This window comes from Struthio camelus, chromosome 5, assembly GCF_040807025.1.
Source record: "Struthio camelus isolate bStrCam1 chromosome 5, bStrCam1.hap1, whole genome shotgun sequence".
Lineage (NCBI taxonomy): Eukaryota > Metazoa > Chordata > Aves > Struthioniformes > Struthionidae > Struthio > Struthio camelus.
In genome coordinates this window covers 41,136,718-41,158,584 of record NC_090946.1, presented here as the reverse complement: position 1 = coordinate 41,158,584, position 21,867 = coordinate 41,136,718, and the positions used below count along the sequence as shown (strand labels likewise).

General features: G+C 40.9%; 1 protein-coding gene across 4 annotated transcripts in view; it reads left to right on the top strand.

Moving 5' to 3' along the window:
• The first annotated feature begins 516 nt into the window (after positions 1 to 516).
• INO80 (INO80 complex ATPase subunit) overlaps positions 517 to 21,867 on the top strand; it is a 69,887-nt gene continuing 48,536 nt past the window's right edge. The window contains exons 1-12 of one of the 4 annotated variants that reach the window (XM_068945885.1): positions 517 to 588; positions 9,528 to 9,713; positions 10,594 to 10,760; positions 10,861 to 10,928; positions 12,353 to 12,514; positions 14,404 to 14,524; positions 15,813 to 16,027; positions 17,085 to 17,138; positions 18,747 to 18,950; positions 20,358 to 20,553; positions 20,750 to 20,817; positions 21,143 to 21,352. In XM_068945885.1, coding sequence (XP_068801986.1) covers positions 9,571 to 9,713; positions 10,594 to 10,760; positions 10,861 to 10,928; positions 12,353 to 12,514; positions 14,404 to 14,524; positions 15,813 to 16,027; positions 17,085 to 17,138; positions 18,747 to 18,950; positions 20,358 to 20,553; positions 20,750 to 20,817; positions 21,143 to 21,352 — 1,608 coding nt within the window. In that variant the 5' untranslated portion in view covers positions 517 to 588; positions 9,528 to 9,570. Of the gene's footprint in view, positions 589 to 884; positions 982 to 1,176; positions 1,335 to 1,921; positions 2,279 to 9,527; positions 9,714 to 10,593; positions 10,761 to 10,860; positions 10,929 to 12,352; positions 12,515 to 14,403; positions 14,525 to 15,812; positions 16,028 to 17,084; positions 17,139 to 18,746; positions 18,951 to 20,357; positions 20,554 to 20,749; positions 20,818 to 21,142; positions 21,353 to 21,867 lie in introns of those variants that run through there. The other 3 variants (XM_068945884.1, XM_068945883.1, XM_009684627.2) reach the window with 3 other exon arrangements.

Below are 21,867 nucleotides of genomic sequence, written 5' to 3'. Positions count from 1 at the left end.
CAAACTTTTACAGGAAGAAACTGGCTTTTAAAATGTATCTTTAAAAGGATCCATAGACCTTGTAATGCTGTCTAGTGCTAGTGTTCATTACAACTAACCTTAGAAAGTGATCTGTATTAAGCAGCAAGATGTACTTCACTTATGTATTTTTCTTAACAACACAGTTGCTGGTTAAAGTTACGCTTATAGGTATTTAGGGGACACCACTGTAGTGAAGTTTTTCTGGGGAGGTGAACATTTGTGTGTTTGTTTTTTCCCCTCCTCTCCTGTCTTTCTAGAAACTGTGGTGTCTCCTGAGTGCTGCAGTGAAGTAGAGCCTAGCGGTAGGAAGAACAGAGTCTGATAGTGAGTCATCGGTGTACTGGCTAAATACCCGCCATGGGGTCTGGGGGCCAGCAGTGCTCTCGGCCCGGTCGCTGCTGACGCCGCCCAACGTCCCCGCCGTCGGCTCCGAGGCCTTCGGCTCCGAGGCCTCCGGCCCCGCGCGCGGGGGCGCCGCCCCCGAGGACAACCTTTGTGCCCGGGTCGCCGCTGGCTCCCGCCAGCGTCCCTGCCTCAACGCCGGCGCCGGGCGTCGCTTGTTTTGAGGTGGGCCAGGGCCCGGGGCACCGGGGGGTGATGATGGGGGGGGGGGGGCGTCCTGCGGCCGCCTCTCTCCGCGGGCCCAAGCCTCTCCCCACCGCCCTTCCGGCCGGGCCAAGGGCGATTCTGCGTCACTTCCGGTACGCACCCGCCGGCCCTGGCAGCCCCCCGCCATCGCGAGAGTTTCCTCCTCCCTCACGCGAGACTTGCTGTCTCACCCGGCCACTTCGGCCGAGTCCCTTCGGCAATTTCCGTCAGTGTCAGACTCTACCAATCGGGCGTGCGAGCGCATCGATGGGCGCGGGCCCCGCGCGGGCTGCGTGTGGGGATGGCACCCGCGGTGCGGGCGCGGGGGCCGTGCGGCGGCGCCGGCGGCGCGAGCAAGGCCGCGGCGGCGAGGTGCGGTACCGGGGCGGCGGGAGGGTATGCGGCGCTCGATTGTTCAGGCCTGGCCATGGCGCCTCTCCTCCCCCCCGCCATGGCTCCCCGTGTCCCTGCTCCTCTCCTCTCAGTGAGCGAAAGTGGCCGCCGCCGCCGTCCCAGCGCCCGCAGCCGCCGCCTCCTCCTCAGTAGCAGCGCGGGCGCCATCTTGGCGAGGCAAGAGTCGAGAGGGCCCCGCAGCAGGAGACAGGCAGCGCCAGCCCCGGCAGCGCCGGGCGAGAGGCCGGGCGGAGCGAGCGGGGGAGCGAGCCCAGGAGACACCCCCAGCCCCCCGCCGCCGCCGCCGCGCCGAGGCCGGGCCTGCCACCCAGGTGAGCCCCCGCGGCGACCGGGCAAGGGCACGCCGGGCCGGGGCGAAGCGAGGCGGCGGCGGCGGGGCCCGGGCTGGGCAGGCCGCGGCTTCACCCCCCCCCCGGCCGCCGCCGAGCAGCGGCCGCAGCAGCCGGGCCTCTTCTTAAAGGCACAGGCCCCTTCCCCGCCCTGCCCGCCGGATGCGCCCCGATACTGGCGCAGGAGGCGCCCCTCCCCCGCCGCCCGGCGCGGAGCGGCTCCGGGGCCCGGGGGGCGCGCGAGCGGCGCCAGGCGGGCAGCGGGGGGGGGGGCGGCGGGGGCGCCGCGGCGCACCTGCGGGGCGGCGGCGGGAGCGCGCCCCCTCGCTCTCCCCCCGGCGCCGTCACATGGCAGCGCGCCCGCGCCCCGCCCGCGCCCGGCGCGGAGCCGTTGGTAACTTTCCGCGGCGCGTGGTGGGGGGCGGGGGGCGCCGCGTGGTGGGGCGCGGCCGCGGCCCGGCGCCGCGCTGCCGCCCGGGGCGGGGCGGGGCGGGGCGGGAGCGCGGCCGCCCCCGGTAACGCCCCGGGCGGCGCGAGGTCTGCGCGGCCGCCGCGGCGCCGGCGTTTGTGCCGCCTCCGCGAGCGGGTCCCGCGTAGGTGGCGTGGGGGCCGGTCTCGCCGCGCGTTGTCGCGTCGTCGCGCCTGAAGGTGTCACGTTCAGGGCCTGAGCTTCTGACTCGTTCCGCGATGCCCAGAGCGGTCGGTCTTTAGCGCGCCCTGGCCTGGGCAGCGGACTCTGTTCGCTGACTGCATGATGCAACGCGGTTGTTAAAACACGGACTCTTTTTTTCCTCAGTGTGAGCTCTTCCCCTGTCAGTCTCCCAGTTTTGGGAAGTCCTGGGCTTGCAGCAAGCTCTGTCTGAATAGCCATGGGCACCTGGCGTTGCTTGCAGAGTTAGCGTCGTAGTTCAAAAGTGCTGTGCTAGGTGCTAGGTGTGTATATGAAACAGCTTAGCCTTACGGTTGCGCTGGTAAATACATACCTAAGGGAAGGCCACGTTAAGGTTGTGGTATAAAGTCTAAGCCCGTTTCACTGCAAACTCACAGTATCAACGCAATTTCTGTTTTAATTAATATGCTATTTGACGTTATACGTTCATTTCTTTGCCCTATTGCTGATCCTACGCGGTACATTTAAATCTTGGCAGCGTTGATATATGTGATGATAATCAACGTTTTTTAAGATTGTATTGTTGTATATGATGACAATCAATTTTTTTAGGTTTTTTCCTTTGCACGTGCAAGAGTGAAGTTCCTTCATCCTGCAGTGAAACAGCTTTATATGCAGTATTAGAATGTAACACTTTCCTCGTACAAATAATTGTATTATTAGGATTTACACAGCACACCTAATATGCCTGTACGTCACCACAGCTCAATTTGATATTATTCAGCAATGATGTATGTGTATTGTCATGCCTTTAATACGTATGTATATGAGAGTATGTTATGATGCTCTGAGATTGATAAGGCAGTGGGCAGATATGGGAAAGAACAAGAAATACGGCTCTCACTTGAACCTTTCCCCCACTTTTAGGAATGATTCCTTTATTTCTGGACTTCTAGTCCCTCTCTTGCACGTATCTCTTAAGGTTGCTTAAAATACTACCTGGCGTTTCATGACTATTTAGATTCGCAAGTTTTGTTCCATTTGGGTATAACGTAATAAATAAGCTGTCAATTCTGCAAACAAGCATGCTACGTGACAAGGTAAATTATGTACTAGGGATTGGTGCAGGTGGCAAGAATAAAAACGTCCAAGAGAACCCTGCGAGGGCCTTTTTGTGAGCTAGGGTGGAGGGAGGGAAAAACAAACCAAAACCAAATCATCCGTGCAGTTGGTATTCTGTGTATACAGAAAGCGAAGGAGGAGCAAAGGCAGTGGCAATGTATCAGGGTAGCCGTTGATGCTCTTCTGTGATTTGTAATGCAGAAAATATGGACCTATTGTCAGAGATCTCCACAAATGCTCATCACAGCTCTTCTGGGACAAGACTTACCCTAACTGAACAGTTAGGCTGTTTGGTTTCTCCTAGCCATTTTTCTATTAGTTTAGACATGGAAACTGAACTGTAACTTGCCAACTTTTGCGTTTGGTAGCTTTACACATATCTTTTAAGGTATTCAGTGATTCACTTACCTATAGGCTTCTAATAAAATTTGTGTAGAGCTGTGCAGCTTTTTTTTGTAATAGAGTGGCCCTCATCTGTGACTGCTGTTTCTGCAGTTAGAGAATCCAATCCTTGTGTCTACTGGCTCTGCATCTCTGTATTTAAAAGCTATTAAAAGGTTGAACTGAGATCAATGAAATGCTATCTCGTTCCTTGGAAAACACTGTGAAACATTGCCACAAAAGTAAAATAGCAAAGTAAAATACTGCATTATTCATTCAACTTGAATTCAAAGGAAACCGAGGGCTTTAAGTTCATATGAAATATTTTTCTTTTTTTCTTTTTTAAACAATAATCTCTTGTATATCAAAGTTTTGTTTAAAAGACTTCTTGCCATAAAAAAGACAATATGGCAATTACACTTGGATTTAAGACCCAGCATATAGAGTGCTCTAGAAAAGTGGTGTCAGTGTAACTATGTATTTATCAAGACAAGCTACAAGGTGGGTGAGAGAGGGAAGAAGAGCATGTAGTTCTCCAAGTGAAATGCCTGTTAAAACTCTTCAGTAGCACCGCAGTTGTGTTAGAGATTTTACCTTTAAAGAAATTGACAAATAAATACCCCTTAACTGGTGTTACTGTACTAATGTGAGTTTTCCATATAAGTCTTGACTTAATCTGCTGTGTGGATGTGTGTGTCTATACGTCAAGGGTTATTTTGGAGCTGTTACTACTACTGAGGCAAATTCTTGCGCTGTTCTAGTATTCTGATGAGAGTTGTGTGTCTCATTTTTGAATTTCTTCTTGGGTGTTTGTATTAGTTTGGAAATTCTCTCTTGATAAGCTGGTGTCAAAATACGAAGTATAAAAAGACCAGCAAAAAAAAAAAAGCAGAAAACTGCTAAAATTGTGAGGGAACTTAAAATTGTGTAGAAGGTTATGTTCTCACACTCCTGGCTTCAGTTTTTAATTCTGCTGTATGTTTAAGACTTTCAGTGATGGAAATAGGCATGTGAGAGAGACATATTTTCCTTGTGTAGACTGAATGTCAACTTTTTGTCCACTTGAATGTCGACGCGTGAATGTTTCGTCAGGGTGCTTACAAGCGTTACCAGGAGGAGAGATGAGAAACTGTGCTTTTGTTTGCTGAAATACTTGGACAAGTAACTGTGCTCACCTGTTAGCTGGTAACACTGAGTATGTACGCTGTTAGTATGTGGTGAGTTGAAACCATTTGAATTAGTTTTACCTTGTTGATTTGTCTTGCGTTTGACATAGCCTACAAACAGGTACTGTGGATTAGCTGATACGCTGTACCTTATACCTCCCTGGTAGCTTGCTTTTCTGTATGTGCCCTTGATTAGGAATATTGTTGTTGTTATTATTTACTGTAACATTTGTTGTCATTGTTAGGTGTAAAGAGGAGAAAAAGTAATCCCCTGGGCTTTACCTGAAACGTAGAAATGCCACTCAGTGAAGAGGGAGGAGGGCAGGGAAGAGAGATTCTTGGAGAAAAAGTACTATTTAAATAAGCCATACAAAGCTTGCAGCTAGGCAGAAATTCTGCTGCTTGTGGGGCTGCTGTTTTAGATTGGTCTTGGTTGCAAAAGCTTGTTGGACTTCCATTCAGAAATAGCCAATAGATTTTTTTTTAAACTAGGAAAGTCTACTTTTAAAGCTAAGCTGCCTAGTGGAAGCAGTATATTTGCTGTTTGATTGCTGCAGGTCAGTGGGCATAAAACTTAGAAACCTCCTTATAAAACGTAACTCTGCTTTCTGAAGATGTCCTTGGAGGATTCTTCTCCAATGCTGGGTGTTTACTTACTGGCTAGACATTATAAGGGACTGATTTGAAAAACAAACAAAAAACCCCTCACACCTACCTTAACTTTGAACTAAGCAATGTGATTTAAAACAGAATGAGGAAGACGTCTTCAAAAACGAGCTTAAATCTTTAAAAAAAATGTATTGTTTCGAAGGTTTGAAGGTCATTTACATGAAGTTGATAGCCAAATTCAGAAACCACTAGCAGTATTTTACTTGTACCTTTAATAATTTAAAGGGCCGCGTCATAGAATTAGTTTGTGTGAACTTATGATTAAATAAGAACATTAAAGAATTCAAGGTGTCAGCCAGCCAGCGAGTACACCCGCTGTTTAGCTCCTGATGCTAATTTCCTGAACTTGTACTACTTTTGGGGAGAGAAAGGGAGGAGAGAGAAGGCAAACGACTCTACTAAATCTGACACTGAAACTTGGTATAATATTGGAGTATATTAGTAAGGAAGTCATGACTCCAGAACCATTGCTCAGCAGTATCCAGCCATTTTAACACCTGTAACATGATTATCTAAACATTACCACCAGCAATTCAAAACATTTTCAAAATCAATATTTCTGCAGTCCTCCTTAAACCAAGTAGGCAAAAGGGTAGATTTGTATCAAAAATGGCAAAGAAAAGTGGAATGAATGTCATCACCATTTAAATCTACTGAAACAACGTCTTTGATTTCCTGGACCCTTTTACCTGCTGCAGTGCATAAGGCAGTTGTGGGTGTCTCATTTGTTTATTCTCATCTTCTCTCACTTCAGTGTTCAAGCAATTTTAGCCATTGGAAATCTTTGTTTCTTAAAACTTATAAAGGGAACAAAAGAGTAGAGAATAAAGAGATTGCTGTCAGTTAGCTTCCGTTGTTATTACTTTGATCAGCAGAGAAGCACCGTGCAACTGTTAGCATATAATTAAATGAAAGGCAGAATTCAAGGGCTGAGCTGTTCTCTATGCCTATATAACACTTTTATTAAATTTGTTTTGAGCATTGTTATTACATTTAAGACTATTGTTAAATTCTCTTGTTTTTCTTTGGTTATTCACTAGGCGAGAGACAGGGGAGTAATTTTTTGGATGAGAATAGTAATTAACATTGTATGTACAGGAGCCTCTTAGGAAAATTAAAGTGGAAAACAGGCAGAAGTTTATATCTTTTCTTTGGGTAGAATATAGATTACTTCTACTGTGCAAGCACAAGGAGGACATCGTTAATTGTAGAAATGTGAAGTTTCCTGATCTGAGAAATAATACTTAAGAACATAGTTATTAACAAAAGGTATGGATGAGACAGGTGTAGCACATCTCATAGTACACAAAAAGGGGAATTTAATGTATTAAAATACTGAATGAAAACTCACTTTTTGCTGTTACTACATTCATTGCAGATAGAGGATATTATTGCTGGCTTTCACAGATGTCTGGGAACTCTGTGCAGTATGAATGAGCCACTCCAGAGGAAATGCCTTAGTGTTTTAATTAGCAAACACATCTGATATGCCATCTTTTTGTAGGTTCCTTTTATCTTGCAGATAAGGAAGTAAGCTGTCTCCTTGTAGAGCTGGATGAGCACTGGTGCCTGCGCAAAGGAGCGGCAATGCTGCACGCTGGTGGCAGCACTGGCTTAGACCGGCTCTTAGGCAAGCACATCTGGGCAGCTAGAAAAGCATCCAGTTGCTCACGTTAGACAAGGAAAGCGATTGTGTTTGTTCTGCCTCTAACCTGTTTGCTGTCCCGTAGTTAGGAACTTGATGTTAAATTGATCTTGCATTTTTTTCCTTTATTTTGCTGTTAAGTTTGTACAGTTTTGAGGGCAAGTATGGTCAGGGTGAAAAAGACCCTGGAAAACCTGTCAGCTTCCCCAGAAGCAGTGAAGCCAAATAAAGCCATGTGTGCTCCATGCCCCTTGAGGCAGGTTTCTTTCCTGCAATGCCTCAAGGACAAGCACTGTTACCAAATGTTGACTTTTAGGAAGGAGGTTTTCTGCAAAGGGCAGACAGCTGCAAAATGCATTGTGGTTCTGAGCAAAACCATAAAGCATCATCGTTGCACATGACATTTTGGCTGGGAAACTAAAATAATATGATAGTCATGTAACACAAGCTAGTTCTTGTTTACAGATACATTTTGAAATGCAGTGATAAAAGGGGTCACCATAGTTTGTTTCTGGTGTGGCAGAGGGATTGAATCAGGCCCCTCTTCTCGGTTTTATTGGTGATCTCAAAGAAAACCACTTTCACCTTCTTGGTGTCCTTTGCTGTGCCCTCCTATAATGATTCCTTCTGTCAGAGGCACAAGGTTAAGGCTTCTTCTCTTTTTCTAACCTCTTTGCTTTCCTCATGGTCCTGTGTGTTGGAAGACAGTCTGTGGGTTTAGTTTTTTGTTTTTTTTTCCCCAGGTGGTTTTTAAGGAATAAGATAGACACAGATGAAAGCTTCAGAAATTATTAAAGTCTTGGAAAACACAAATCTTAACCGCCTTTTCATAGGGAAAGCTTTCAGGTGCTTTGTTCTGGCTGTTAACCTCTGCTGAAAACAGGTGTGTCGTAACAGAGGTCATTCATTCTATTTTTGTCAGGTGTAAGAAGTTCTAGTATATAGATAATGGAACCTAGATAGCTTCAGTCTAAAATTCAGTTTTAATTGGTGGTTGCTATCCTGCCTAAAATTTCTGGGCTACTGTTCTATCTTCTGTATGACTAAAGATCTTAAATCGACGCTAGGTATTTTTTCTGATAAAAAAATTAATAAAATTTGCTCCTATTCCACCACAGCTATTAGGCTCAAGGTAGTAATGAGTTAATCCTAGCTTTTTGTAGTTTCTGGAGTTCTGAAACTGATCTGTGGTTTTCAAGGATAAGAGACTTGGAAAAAGTTAGTCACTGATTTTCAGGCTGTATACATAGAGCAATTAGAAGACCTTAAAGCTTAGTTTGTGTTTTCACATGTATAAGCTTAAAACAGTTTACTAATTGAACACCCATAAAAAGTTGTGGAGTAAAAGAGAGTGCAAGGTTTGCTTCGGGTTTTGTAATTTTTTAAAAATGTTACCAGAAGAATCCGTTAGAAGAGCAGGTAATCTAATAAATCTTTCAAAAGCTGACTGTTTTTATTTTTGTCCTCCACCAGAAACAAAAGCTTAAGCTGAAGGTATTCATTTATTGATAAATATTGTCCTGCTTAGGGCATTGACAGCACTTTATTTTTACAGTAACAGTTTTGAATTTGGAAATAAATGTGTTTTAGAATAATTTTTCTCACCATTACTGTAACAATCATTAAGATATCTTTTATAATTGAAGAAAAATAAAAGTGAAATTGACAGAGCACTAAAATGTTTTATTAACTTTGTCTTTAACGTATGCTTGATGCAACTGTGGTGGGTTATTTTTTCTTTTTTTGAGAATCTAAAATCCCAAGAACAAGTGACGATAAAAATTAGGCAGGTGATTTATTAGTTCAAAACCAGAAAGCTGGAGTGATGTGTTCTAAGTTTGTAATTGGAAAAGGCATATAATAAATTGCAAATTATATATTACTTTTTTCTTTAATGTTGATGGTTGAATTTTAGATTGGAAGTTTTTTTGGTCAGATATTTGTAGTTTGTGCAACAGGTAGCTATTTCTGAGTGCCTTGAGAGAAACGCTGCTTTTGAATAGAGGAAGGGTCTTAGAAGTATTCTGTAGACTTAGCTGTGGATTGAACTGTAAAAACATAAAACATCTTCAGTGTTCTTTGTATATATGCTTTATATAGATGATTCAACTTAAAAATAATCACTTAATTGCATGCATTTGTTTTATATGATACGTGGCTGCCCTCACTATTCAGAATGTTATCTTTAATAGTGATGAAAGTTTATTTTAGGTGTTCAAGGACTGGATTCATTGTACTTTGTGTTTCTATATCATCGTTTGCTAAAGCATTGGGATTATCATACTAGGTCAGTGCAACGTAGATTCATAAAATCAAAATATATTGCAGATTCATAAAAGAGAAGACTAGGAATCTAATTTTTGACTACGTTAATATTGTGGTGGAGATCTTAGTGTGAATTTCATGTTGTTAACTACACCTGCTAACTGCAAACCAAAGCTCTTTGATGGGGACTTCTCTCGTTATGTGTTCAGTGGAACAGACCCTTTGGACTGTTTAAAATAATAGGCAGTAGGTATTGTCTGTTCATTTAGTTCTTTCTTTTCAAAGGTGGTAATGATAATGATATTTCTTCTTAACAGCTGTGTATTTGGAGGCATCTGTGCATGAGGAGAAGTTTGTTCTATGGCCTCAGAGCTGGGTGCCAGAGAGGATGGCAGCTGCTCAGAGCTGGCAAAACCCCTTTATCTACAGTATCTGGAGAAAGCTCTGCAATTGGATCAGTTTCTACGACAGACATCTGCCATCTTTAACAGGAATATATCCAGGTACCAAAAGCTCTTCTGTTTTCATTTGGGAATAACAAGGAAAGATGAGCATGTTTTTAGTATTGTTCCAAGGCAGCACCATTGTAAGGGTTTAGAGTGACTTGTTCAGTATAAACCCTGTTCCTGTAAAGATTTTGCACTGTTCCTTCTCTTACCTCACACTGATAGCGCTGCATATTGCCAGCCTGGATGCGAATTAGCACGATCTTTTAAAGCTGTTTTTCACAGCTGAGCGGCCAAAAATTTCTTCATCTGCAAAAAGCAGGATGAACAAGCGCTGAGTTGATGTTTCAGGGAACTGGCCCATAACCGTAAGTGAAATGCAAGCACTGTTGTCAGATGGAGAGTTTATGTGGAAGAAAGTAAAGTTCTACCATTGAGAAATAAGTCATCAGGGTGAAGTGCCTATCTCAAAACAATTTACTTCCAGTTTCATTAGTGTTGTGGAACTGCAGAGTCACAGAACTGAAAAGTGAGTGGGTAATAGATAGCAGGTATATTACAGGCACTTAATAAGATGCACATGAGGAGTAGAAAAAGCAGGTGTTGTATATTTTTTGCATATACAGTAGTGTTGAGACTGGCAATGTTGTGCTTTGGTTTGACTCATCACCCCAGTTTATTGCTTAGTTCAGACTTCTCAAATTAAGTACCTAATTAAAGACTGAGGCTGCAGGTTGATAGCATAGGCAGACTGGCTTGATGATTAACTGCTACTGAAAGGGGATAACGGGAAATTATTATAATGTGTATAATTATGCCTGAGACCTTCTTAATTCTCAAACCTTAGAAAAATGGCCGCATGTAAGAAAATGTCATAGAGATCTCCTCTTTTGAATATTTTCCTCTCGTTTTGACCATATTATTTATCTTACTGCAGTGATGAAAGTGAGGATGGATTGGATGACAATCCTTTGCTGCCTCAGTCTGGGGATCCCCTGATGCAAGTTAAGGAAGAGCCTCCAAACTCTTTGCTTGGGGAACCTTCTGGAGCAGGAAATTCTGGAATGTTAAACGCTCATTCCCTGAATGGAGTACTGCAGCCAGGTAGGCATGCACCAGACTGACTCTCTGCTTACTTTGGGATAAGGTGGGAAAAGCATTATTTCTTAAGAAATTTGTTTTTTTTTTTTCCCCCTCTAAACAGAACCAAAGTCTGAAAAGGGGAGCTTTTATAATTTTTCCAAACTGAAGAAAAGCAGAAAGTGGCTGAAGGTAAGAATATTGGAAAGAAATGTAGCTGTTGCTAAATATGTGAGTAGAGTCCCAGTAACACCCTGCAGACAGTGGTAAATGAGTGGTTCCATGTTGTCATCCCCTGTGGATCATGAAGATCTGTTTAAGCAAACAGACAGCAACAAGAAAATGCGTTGAGCTCTGTTCAGAGTATTACCACAAATAAATTTCCAAATACAGTGAGTTTTTGTGCTCATCTCGATAGTCCCTTTAATTTTACTTTACGTTTACCACTGAGAGCTCAGAAAGCTGGACTTTTGTGTTTAAGAGCTGCCTTAAGATGATGTGGTGTCGTCTTAATTGATGCAAAATCTCACATTGGAAAAAACGTATAAGTGGCTATAGAGATGTGGTAATATTTTGTAAGTCACTGAAAAGAGGGCTCCAAAGGAATTCTTTTCTCCTGAGCTATGCCAGACTCTTTGCTGCACTAATTTTTGCTGTAAATGGAGCTAGTATCCCTTGCTAAGAAGAAAGGCATGCTTTTATATACATTTAAAACACCTACCAAAAAAAAAAAGTGCCCTACAGAGGCCGCCTCATCTTGGAAAGGGAAAGGAAGAGTATGTGACAGTGGATAATAAATACTGCATTAGGTCTTGCATAGAACAAGATAAAATTATAGTCACTGTAGGTTTGAGGCTTTTATTTCCATTGTGTAACAAAATGGACAGTAGTCTTTTCTGTTTTGGTCAGCAGCTGCATTTTAGTTGAATTTCACAATAAGTATACATTCAGAAACTTGAAGTAGTTTTAGTACACTGTACAAATTAAAAGGAGCTATTTTGAAATATATTAAATGGACATATGGGACTCAACTGAATATTTCTTTCAAAGCTGAAGTCAGTACAAGGTCCAATGAGGAAGGACGGACAGAATGGAATGGTGGCTTTATGCCGTCTGTGCATCTTCATTGCAGTGTAGCCTCCTCTAGTGAAAATTAGGTCATTTTAAGAAACCATTTCGGCTGCTTGTGGTACCTGAAGGCTCTTGGCAGCAGTGAGAAAAGCCAGGGTATAAGGAAGGGAATTTTGTGATGTATGGTTTTATATGCTTTCCTACTCCCTTTGCATTATTTGTCCTGCTATTCTCCTGCTTCCGGCTGCATGCCTTGCATCAGGTCTGGCTCTTGTCTGACCTCTTGGCAATCTGATTTAGCACGCTAAACTGACAGAAAAGTACCTCCCCAGCCATTGAAAAATACCTATATTAGATTAGCTGTTACGCAGTACTTCTATCTCAGAAAGCTATTTCATACTTGAGGCGTTTCAGATGGGAGACGCTTGTAGATGCTAAGGCCTGCAGCCCTTAATTGGGTAAGGGCTCAAGAGTATTCTGCTTAAATAAATGATTTGGTATAGGGACCTGTGATTGTTAAACTAGTCTCTGTTTATTCTTGTCAGAGTATCCTTCTGAGTGATGACTCCAGTGATACAGATTCACCAAGTGATGAGGATGGAGAGGAGGAAGAAGAATTTTCTCTCTCAAGAGAGGAGCTTCACAATATGCTGCGATTGCACAAATATAAGAAACTGCATCAAAGTAAATATAGCAAAGACAAAGAGGTAAATATCTGGATTTTTTATATTTCCTTGATTATTATTCTCTCCTTTACAGGTGCTTTTTTTGGACTGCTCTTACATTTTTCTGAAAAGCTATAATATTTTGTGGACTGGAAAATATCCTAATTTTTGGTAGTGTAGATAAATCTAGCATCAGTTTAAGACAAGGGTAATTTAATTAAATTACATACAGATTAGAAAGCTGCTGATCGCTTATAGTGAGAATCTCTCAAGTTATGTAGACAGTACTGGTACATGTGTTGTATAGCTTTCAAAGTGCTCTGTCCTGTTCACTGGAGCAAATACATGGTGCTAGAATGCAAGATCTGGGTAATATATATGAAAACTGAGGTGCTGTAGGGTAAATGTTAGTACAGGTAGTAGCTGCACTATTCAAGACTAAAATCGTGTATTTAAACCTAAAGCAGTACACTTGCATAATTGTTGGGGAAGGGAGTAGTAAGGCAATGTTTACCTTATTCAAAGGGAGTTCCTAGTTTTCTTCCTACTGTTTTCTCTGAATCTTTTGGATTTTCCATGCCTTTCTGTTTTTCTTTCTCACCTCTCTTTTCTGTTTTAGATTTTCTTCTCATATGCTCATTTTCTTCTCTTCTTTACAAGAAAATTTCTGATGCGTTTCTGCATTTTTCTTAATATCAGGCCAAGTTTCTGTGCCTGTTCTGATTCTAATAATATATTCCTTCCTATTGTAAGGGAGTTTGCAGACATTTTCATTGCTATTTTGAATTGCACCAGAAAACAGTACTCGGATGAAGGAAGTCATCCTATTTGGCTGTCAAAGGATGCGTCTGAAATAAATATTTACTTTCTTATCTCATATTCCTTGGAAATTTCACCAGAAGAGTGAAGAGAGAGAGATTTCCCACCCAAGCCTTTGCTTCTGTTCACCTCTTTTCCTTGTTTACTCATTAAGTTGTAAACCCAGATTGTGTTAGCTTCTTGAAATATTACATAATTACAAAAATATTCATATACCCAATTTTCACACAGGTTGCAGCTTTTGTTAGATTTTACATTAGTGTTTAATCCTAGACTGCTGAGAAATAATATCCAATGGAAATAACCAGAGTATTTTCACATCAGCAGTATGCATTTACAAGAGAGAGAGGGGGAGAAACCCCACAACTATCTAAACATTTTTTTAAATTAATAGCTTACTTCCTATGCTGATTTTCTCACTTTTCAGTAATCTCTGATTGACTTAGTAGTATTCTCAGTGTAAAAAGTTAATTAAAGAGAGTACATTTAACTAAAGAGAGTACAATTCAAAAATTTCCCTGTTTATATGTAACCTGTATATGATTCCTTAATATTTTAGTTGCGTAATGTTTGGAAAGTACTGACCTTTTTTAACAATTGTGAAAAAATATTGGGGCGACTATACTTTTGCTTGATAATCTGAATGTTAAAGTTATTTGTTGCCGTGGAAATGCTTTAAATGCCTGTCATCTAACTGAGTTCTCTGGCATCCTTTGGTATAATAAATAGAGCAGATATGTAATATGGGAATGCAAGCAAAACAAATAGGAAGTCCTGAGCTGAACCACTACAAGTACTGTGCTTCCTGCTGGGCAGCACCCACATGTAAAAAGATAGAGCAATATGAATTGAAACTGTCAGGCTCACCGCCTGCTCTTCCTGTTCTGCGTAACTAGGTGGGTTTGATTCCCTCGGCAGAACTTTGGGGGGTACCTCTGGACCAGTAGGTTCACTTTGGTCGCTTCATGATCCTTGATAACAATGCTAAATTTGGAAAAGTACATGTTTTTTGATCTCTTATTTACGATCAAGATCTGAACTTATTTACTTGATATTTCTGGTAACTGCAGTTATCTATTTTCCATTACCATGCTTATTTACCTCCACCTTAGTTGCAGCAATATCAGTACTACAGTGCAGGACTCCTCTCCACACATGATCCTTACTATGAGCAGCAGCGCCACCTGCTAGGGCCCAAGAAAAAGAAGTTTAAAGAAGAGAAAAAAATAAAAGGTAAAGTCACTAATCTTGTGTTTTTAACTGCTTTTAACTAGTTCTTTTCTACAGGATTTTCTTCCAGTAAACATAAGTGTTCAGAAACTTTGGGTGACAGATGGAAAGCTAATGTCCAGTTCTGTCAAAGAAAAATCACCAGAAAACACTGTGCTTTATCTTCTGGCTTCCAGAGAGCTAGGTTGAAAGAAAGAGTGTGACTTGAGAGTTCATGGTTTTAGATTTTCTTTGTGGACCTCCAGATCTAGAACGAAAGTGTCATGGTATTGCTGCTTTATAGCCTGCTTCATTGGTTGGCAGTGTTTTGGAGTGCACAGATAACTGCTGCATGTCACGATCCATTTGCTCAGACTTTTTGAAAACATGATAGTTCCTTGAAAAGCATAAGAAGCTACCCAGTACCTGATACAGTTATTCCTGGATGCGTGATTCTAGTGAACAAGGAATGATAGGGAGTGAGACTGTTTTCTGGAAATGAGAGGCAAATTGATGTCCAGTGTGAATTAAAATACAATTACTTCTGTAACCTCTCAGCTGGAGTTTCTCAGATGCGTGTTTGCCAGGAACTACAGTTTCCTTTCTTGATCGAGCTGGCAGCAGCTGTAAATCTGTAAGAAAGCAGGAAGAGAAGGTTGTGAACTGTCAGTATAAAGTGAATTCTCTCTAGTGTAACTACTTAAAGTTTGAGCTATGTTTTAAGGAGGCTATTTTGAGCTTGCTTGCTTGCTTCCTTCCTTCCTATCTTCCTGCAAGTTCCTTTAACTGTGTATGTTTTTCTTCACTAATCTTGTAGCATCCATGGTTTTGCATACTCTCAGAGTATTTTTAATATCTGATATCAGTATCTGGTAGTTCCTTCTCAAAGTGGGTATCTGTAGTAAGTGATGACATGGAGCTCTCTTTCAACTGATGATGAGTTTGGTTTCAGACTTATCCTACTGAATGCTGATCTTGTTATCTTTAAGTAGAATTTTACCACAGAGGAAGAAACATTATACCAGATCCCAGATATTTTAACTTTTAAGGCATATTTCCCTGCATGGAAGATTTGCGTTTCACCCCTCTATTTATTAAACAAGAAAATCATTCAGTTACAAGGTAATGAGGAAATATCTGATGTGATGTATGAATGGTGCCAGAATTGATAGCCATGGATAAGTTTGCCTTTTTTGTTGGTTCCACATGTAAATTAGATAGGATAGCTTAATCAGGAAAGATAGCTGACGAAATGTAGAAGGTCCCAAAAGATGGAAGAAAACCTAATTCTATGATCTTTGTTCCCATGCAGGCAAGTTGAAAAAAGTAAAGAAAAAGAGGAGACGGGATGAAGAGCTCTCTTCAGAGGAATCACCACGCCGCCATCATCACCAGACCAAAGTTTTTGCCAAGTTTTCTCATGATACACCACCACCAGGGTCCAAGAAAAAGCATTTGACTATTGAGCAACTTAATGCCCGTCGGCGGAAAGTGTGGCTTAGCATAGTTAAAAAGGAGTTGCCAAAGGTGAGCTTGGCTAGTGGCACTAGATAGTGATGTTGAGAAGAAAGTGGAATAGAAGATTAACTTAGTGGGGAATTAACATGTGGAGAAACAGAGTAAAGTGAGACATGATTTTCTGTTGGATATCAGTGGCCAAACTGATAGTCTGTAGTCCATAAGTAAAGTGCAGTTCCGATTACTCATCACCAGTGATATCTAAGTAGGTCATGCGGTGCTTTGCCACTGCTTTCATTTGGCTATCCAAATCTTCTCTGAAAAGCACAGTAAACTCCATTAGATACTCCTACTAACCTTGCCACACAGCAATTTAGAGCAATCCAATATCTAGGTCTTGCTTCAAGTTCGGGAGAGGAGTATTTCAGTCACTGTAGCATGAGTATTTTTGAAGTTTCCCATTTCAGAAACAGTCTAGGGAAAACAGTATTTGAATCATTTACAGAAGGACCTTCAGGCACATTTGAAATAGGAAGCTGTGTTCACTGTCATTCGTTCTCTAAGAGGTGATCAGAGTGGATCTTACGACCTGGCTTTTTGAAATCTGCAGTAGCAGACTTTGAATTTTTAGGAAGCTGAATAAGAGCGATGGCTTTACCATCCATTATGAATGCGTAAGCCAGGCAAAGGGTATACACGTTGTGATACATCTTCCATTTTCAAAAGACTAATTTCGATCACCTGAGGAATGTAAGATCTACGTTTACTCTTAACTTCTTTAGAAAACATTGGAAATACCTTTTCTTTTTTTTTTTTTTTTCAAATGATAACAGGGGAATAGGAGAACCCTGTTTTGCAAAAGTAGTAATTAAGGAAATCATCCTGAAAAAGGAGATGTTGAACATACTTTCCTTTAGAAGCTGAAATACATTTTGGTCTATCTTCAGTAACGAAAGATGAAAGCAGTTTCAATTGAAATTGAAAATACTTACAATACATACACCCAATTATACAGTGGTGTGTATGGCTGAGGTTGGCGCATATAGCTGCTAAAGACTGGATAATCTTTTAAAATAGATTGAAGCCATTATTCTTTGAGTGATTTTAAGATGGTGTTCTTTTATAGGCGTACAAGCAAAAAGCCTCAGCACGCAACCTTTTCCTAACCAACAGCAAAAAGGTAAGCATTGTTTAGCTTTATACTGTTACTTGTACAGGATATAAGAAGTAAACTGTAACTTCTTCATGTTTCTTTTGCTTCGTACTGTACTGATTACACTAGCAGGGCAGTATGGGAGAAAGCACTATATACAACTAATTTGTCATTTAGTTGAGGCTTTTCATTTTTTGGATGTATCATTGCAGCATGTTTCATAAACAGTAGATAAAATAGGAAACATGAGCTTCTTTCCTGAGACCTTTTTGACTTTCAGAAGATTTAGTTTGTATGCTTTTAATTTTGATGACCTTTGACTCAATAAATCAATGGGTACAAGCTTCAGTACACTTTAGCTTTGACACTTTTTGGCCACTTTTAGTGGTATCTGTCCGTTAGCTAGAATTTACTGTTTTGAGCACTCTTGTTTAATTTAAAGGAGCTTTTGAAAGCATTAAATGTATTAATTTACATAACTATATATAGGAGCAGAGATTAAAAATAGAACAATTTTCTGCTTAAGTTATTGTAAAAGAAAAGTATCATTGAAGTCTTCTCCGAGATGTGTCATTGTTGATACCTAGAAGGCTTTACTTTAGGAACATTTTGTTAAGGCTTTCTGAGCATTTTTGAAGTGTTGCACTCAGGTGTCTGACTCATTTATATGGCTAATGAAAAAGTAATGAGGTATATGGCGGAGAATCATCAGAGTCCAGAAGATGCAAGAAACTTTCATTCTATATATACGTTTTTAAGAAAGGGAGCATTTTCTGTGAAAGGGATGCAGAAAATAGGGCATGCATGTATATATCTGAGAAACTTTACTCTCTGTAGGTTCTCTCCTACAGTCTTCCATAGCTAGCTGAGATGAGATTTCTTTGTGATGTCTGGGCAAATAGTCTGTGATCATTGTGTTTGTAGGTATCATAAATTGCACTTTAGCAAGTGAGTGAAGCAGCAGACTTAAAGCTGTGAAATTCCTCTCTTTTTTTTCCCTTACTTTCATTTTGTTTGATCATTTGAAATTTCTGTGGGACAGAATTATCGGTGTGCAAATTTTACTGGAGAAAAAAGACTGACATCAAAGCCAGATATTTACTGGACCATTATGACAATGGCATTAATTTATTTATCCAGGAATGAAAAATTACACTGTATTATGCTTTGTTATGAGATGTTAGGAAAATTGCAGGATTACGCCCATGTTCTTCAGTGTATTAGCACGTGAATGGGATTGTGTTCCACTGATATTGCCACTGCTGCAGCCTTACTAAAATAGTGAGAAAGCATAGTTGCTGCAGAAAAATGTATAGGATAGATGAGTTAAGAGCTGGAGGCAGGGCTTGAACTCTGGTCTCCTGAGTCCTTTCAAGGACCTACCCACTGGTGAATACTTAGAGTATCAGGCCTCTGAAACTGATTTTAGGTTTTGTCTTCTGTATGCGTTTCAGGAGCTTTTTGGAAGTTCATGTTCTCTCACTTCAATTCAAAATCTTTAGAGCTGAGGAAAGTATCACAGGTTTTATCTTTTGAAGGATCAGATTTGGCTGTGAATAAATAATGCTTTTTTATTGGTGGATTTCTTTAAATCTTTCCGTTTTTCCTCTGTATCTGAACCTTATTTCTCCCTAGCTTGCCCATCAGTGCATGAGGGAGGTACGTCGAGCTGCTATCCAGGCCCAGAAAAACTGTAAGGAAACTCTACCACGGGCACGTCGTCTGACCAAGGAGATGCTTCTCTATTGGAAAAAGTATGAGAAGGTCGAAAAAGAACATCGCAAACGAGCTGAGAAGGAGGCTCTGGAGCAACGCAAGCTGGATGAGGAGATGAGAGAGGTACAGCAAAAATACAATTATTGATAATTAATCTGTTGGGGAGACACAGAATTAACCAAATAATTTCTAAATATGGTTCATGAGCTTCAGATTTTTGTTTTTGTTTCAGTGGTTTTCCAGCTATATCTTCTGCTATCTTAAAATTCTTTTCATAATTCTTCTAGTATAAGCTAGATGTGAATAAAAAGCCCTCAAGCTGTGTAAGTCCTTTAGAAATGAATGAAAATGGAAGAATGGGTTAGACAAGCATCATGTGTCTCTGACATACATAGCTAAGTGTTAGCAAGGGCCAGCCTTTTGTAATGGTTTGTACGTCCTTCTGGATTCAGAAGGCAAGCCAGATTTTAATTCACACTGTTTTTGTTTATCTTTTTTCTACTCTATACCTAACTTAATAATTTGTGTGTGTATATACATACGTGTGTGTGTGTGTGTGTATGTGTGTGTGTATATACACACCTTCTGTATGAAAGTAACAGAGAACGTTAACAAAAGTGTTGGGACATGCAGAGTGGAATATTTTTCTGTAATCACTTTTTTATTGTCCACTTAAAGGGCAAAATGACTGCTTTGTGGACTCTCTTAGGGATTAATAAGGGTTGAATTTAAGAAAAAACCTGTTTCTTGCCAGAGTGCTCTGGTAGATTTTAAGTTGTTACCTTACATTTGCAGTGATGAGCTGAGATTGAGCTTCCAAATACCCTCTCTTTAGTTCTGTGATTAAATCATGCCTTTGTTTACTGTGTCCTCTCGTTCTTACCAATTCATTAAGCGTTTTCTGAAGACTTTAGCTGGCTTAGATTAATAGACAGCTTTTACTGTAGCATTTTCAGGCAAAATTTAAAAACAGTGTTTCTACAACATCTTGCTGAACCCTGAACATTCCGCTATGATCATAATATCTCAGTTGAGTGCTGTTTTACTTGGTCATGCATTTCACATGTTCTATCAAAATTCTCTTTACTAAGTAAATAATAGAATATTCGAGTTAGCTACTGTAAGTGTCATGAGAGTTTGTTTTTTTTTTTTTTTTACTGTTCCAGTCTTTAACCACAGACATCTGTACTCTTGTTTATTTTTGTCAATCTCTTATTTAAAAAGCCAAACTTTTAAACTTCCTTTAAGTAGATGAGTGTTCTTTGCCATGGTGACGGAGTTAAAAACAAAAAACTTTCAGTGTACTACAACTTTATATTTTAATATAGGTGTTTTTGTGAGCAACCAAAATATCTGATATCATAGAAATGTGCATAATACAATCTACACAGATCAGTTGTTAGTATGTTATGAGATTAGAACAGTCAAGATCATAACTGCTCTACATTTTTTCTTTAATTATAATTTAAATATTAAACCTTTATCTTGTTTTTTCCCTTCATCTGTTTTTTGTAAATGCTCTCCTTTTAGGCTAAGAGGCAGCAGCGAAAACTTAACTTCCTGATCACACAAACTGAACTATATGCTCATTTTATGAGTCGTAAACGTGATATTGGACATGATGGAATACAGGAGGAAATCCTACGCAAACTGGAAGACAGCTCTACTCAAAGGCAGATTGATATTGGTGGAGGAGTAGTGGTCAATATCACCCAGGAAGATTATGGTAAGCAATTTATCTTGATGCTTTCTGTGCCCTCTTCTGAAGTTTGCTGTATTCGATGCATTATTATGCAAGCTTACAATTTCGAGCACAAAAATCCTTCTGTGTAAGAAGCCCTGCTATTGTCATTAGAATTTATCTGTGCGTTAATTTCGATGGTTACTACTGCAGAGCTCTAACATGGACCTACTGTTTTCAGATAGTAACTACTACAAGGCCCAAGCTCTGAGGAATGCTGAAGATGCTTACCAGATTCACCAGGCCAGGGTATGTATTGTTTAGGTCGATGAAACAAAAGGGAAGGCAGAGTAACTGGTAGGGGCCTAAACCCAGGATTTTTCGTAGTAGCCAAGTCAAGTCACTATATGTAATCTTGGATGCCAGACTTGAATTTGACTGCATTGCCCCTTTCTGTGACAAAGAGCTAGAAAAATAGAAGACAAAGATTTGGCCTGTGGGAACAGGCTTATTCTCCGTTGGTCTATGGCAGACATCCTGTGTTTTAATGTGAAGTGTAAAGCCTTTTGCCATAGAGTTTCTTGATAAGTTAGTATGTTCATCAACTTATGCATACTTTTCTCTCCTTGTTTAGACCAGATCATTTGACGAAGATGCAAAGGAGAGTCGGGCAGCTGCTTTACGGGCTGCTAACAAGTCTGGTACCGGTTTTGGAGAGAGCTACAGTTTAGCGAACCCATCTATCCGGGCAGGAGAAGACATTCCACAGCCTACCATTTTCAATGGTAAACTGAAAGGTTACCAACTGAAAGGCATGAATTGGCTGGCCAACCTATATGAACAGGTATCTTAGTACATCTCGCAAATATTTAAAACTTCTGGGATAATTACGTCGTTAGAGTAATCTTGGTCTAAAATAATTTGTAGTTTTCAAATTAGACCACATAGGTTGCATTTGTAATGTCTTTCTGGAGAAGAGAAAACATGCAAACCACCCATCAGTATCCTTGACTTACTTGGGAAATAACTTTGAACGGAGCATTAATCTCATTCTTTATGTGGATGTTTATGCAAGTGTTTACCAGTTAGATCATACACTGAGGAGACTTTGGCTGCTCAGAGTCTTGTGCTGTTTCAGGCTTTGGTTAGCCTGTAAATGCAGGCAGCCTTGCCCTTAGGTCGTGTGTAATGTGATTGCCAAGTGCAGACAGGCCAAAGGGAGAAAATCAGGCCTAGAAATGAAAGTGCAGTTTTGGGAAATTACCTCTTAATAGAACACCTGAAAGACAGTAAGGTGTTTCAGACTTGTTGCGGTGGGGCTGCTTCCCCTAAACTCAGTGGCCACTGTTCTGCTATTCC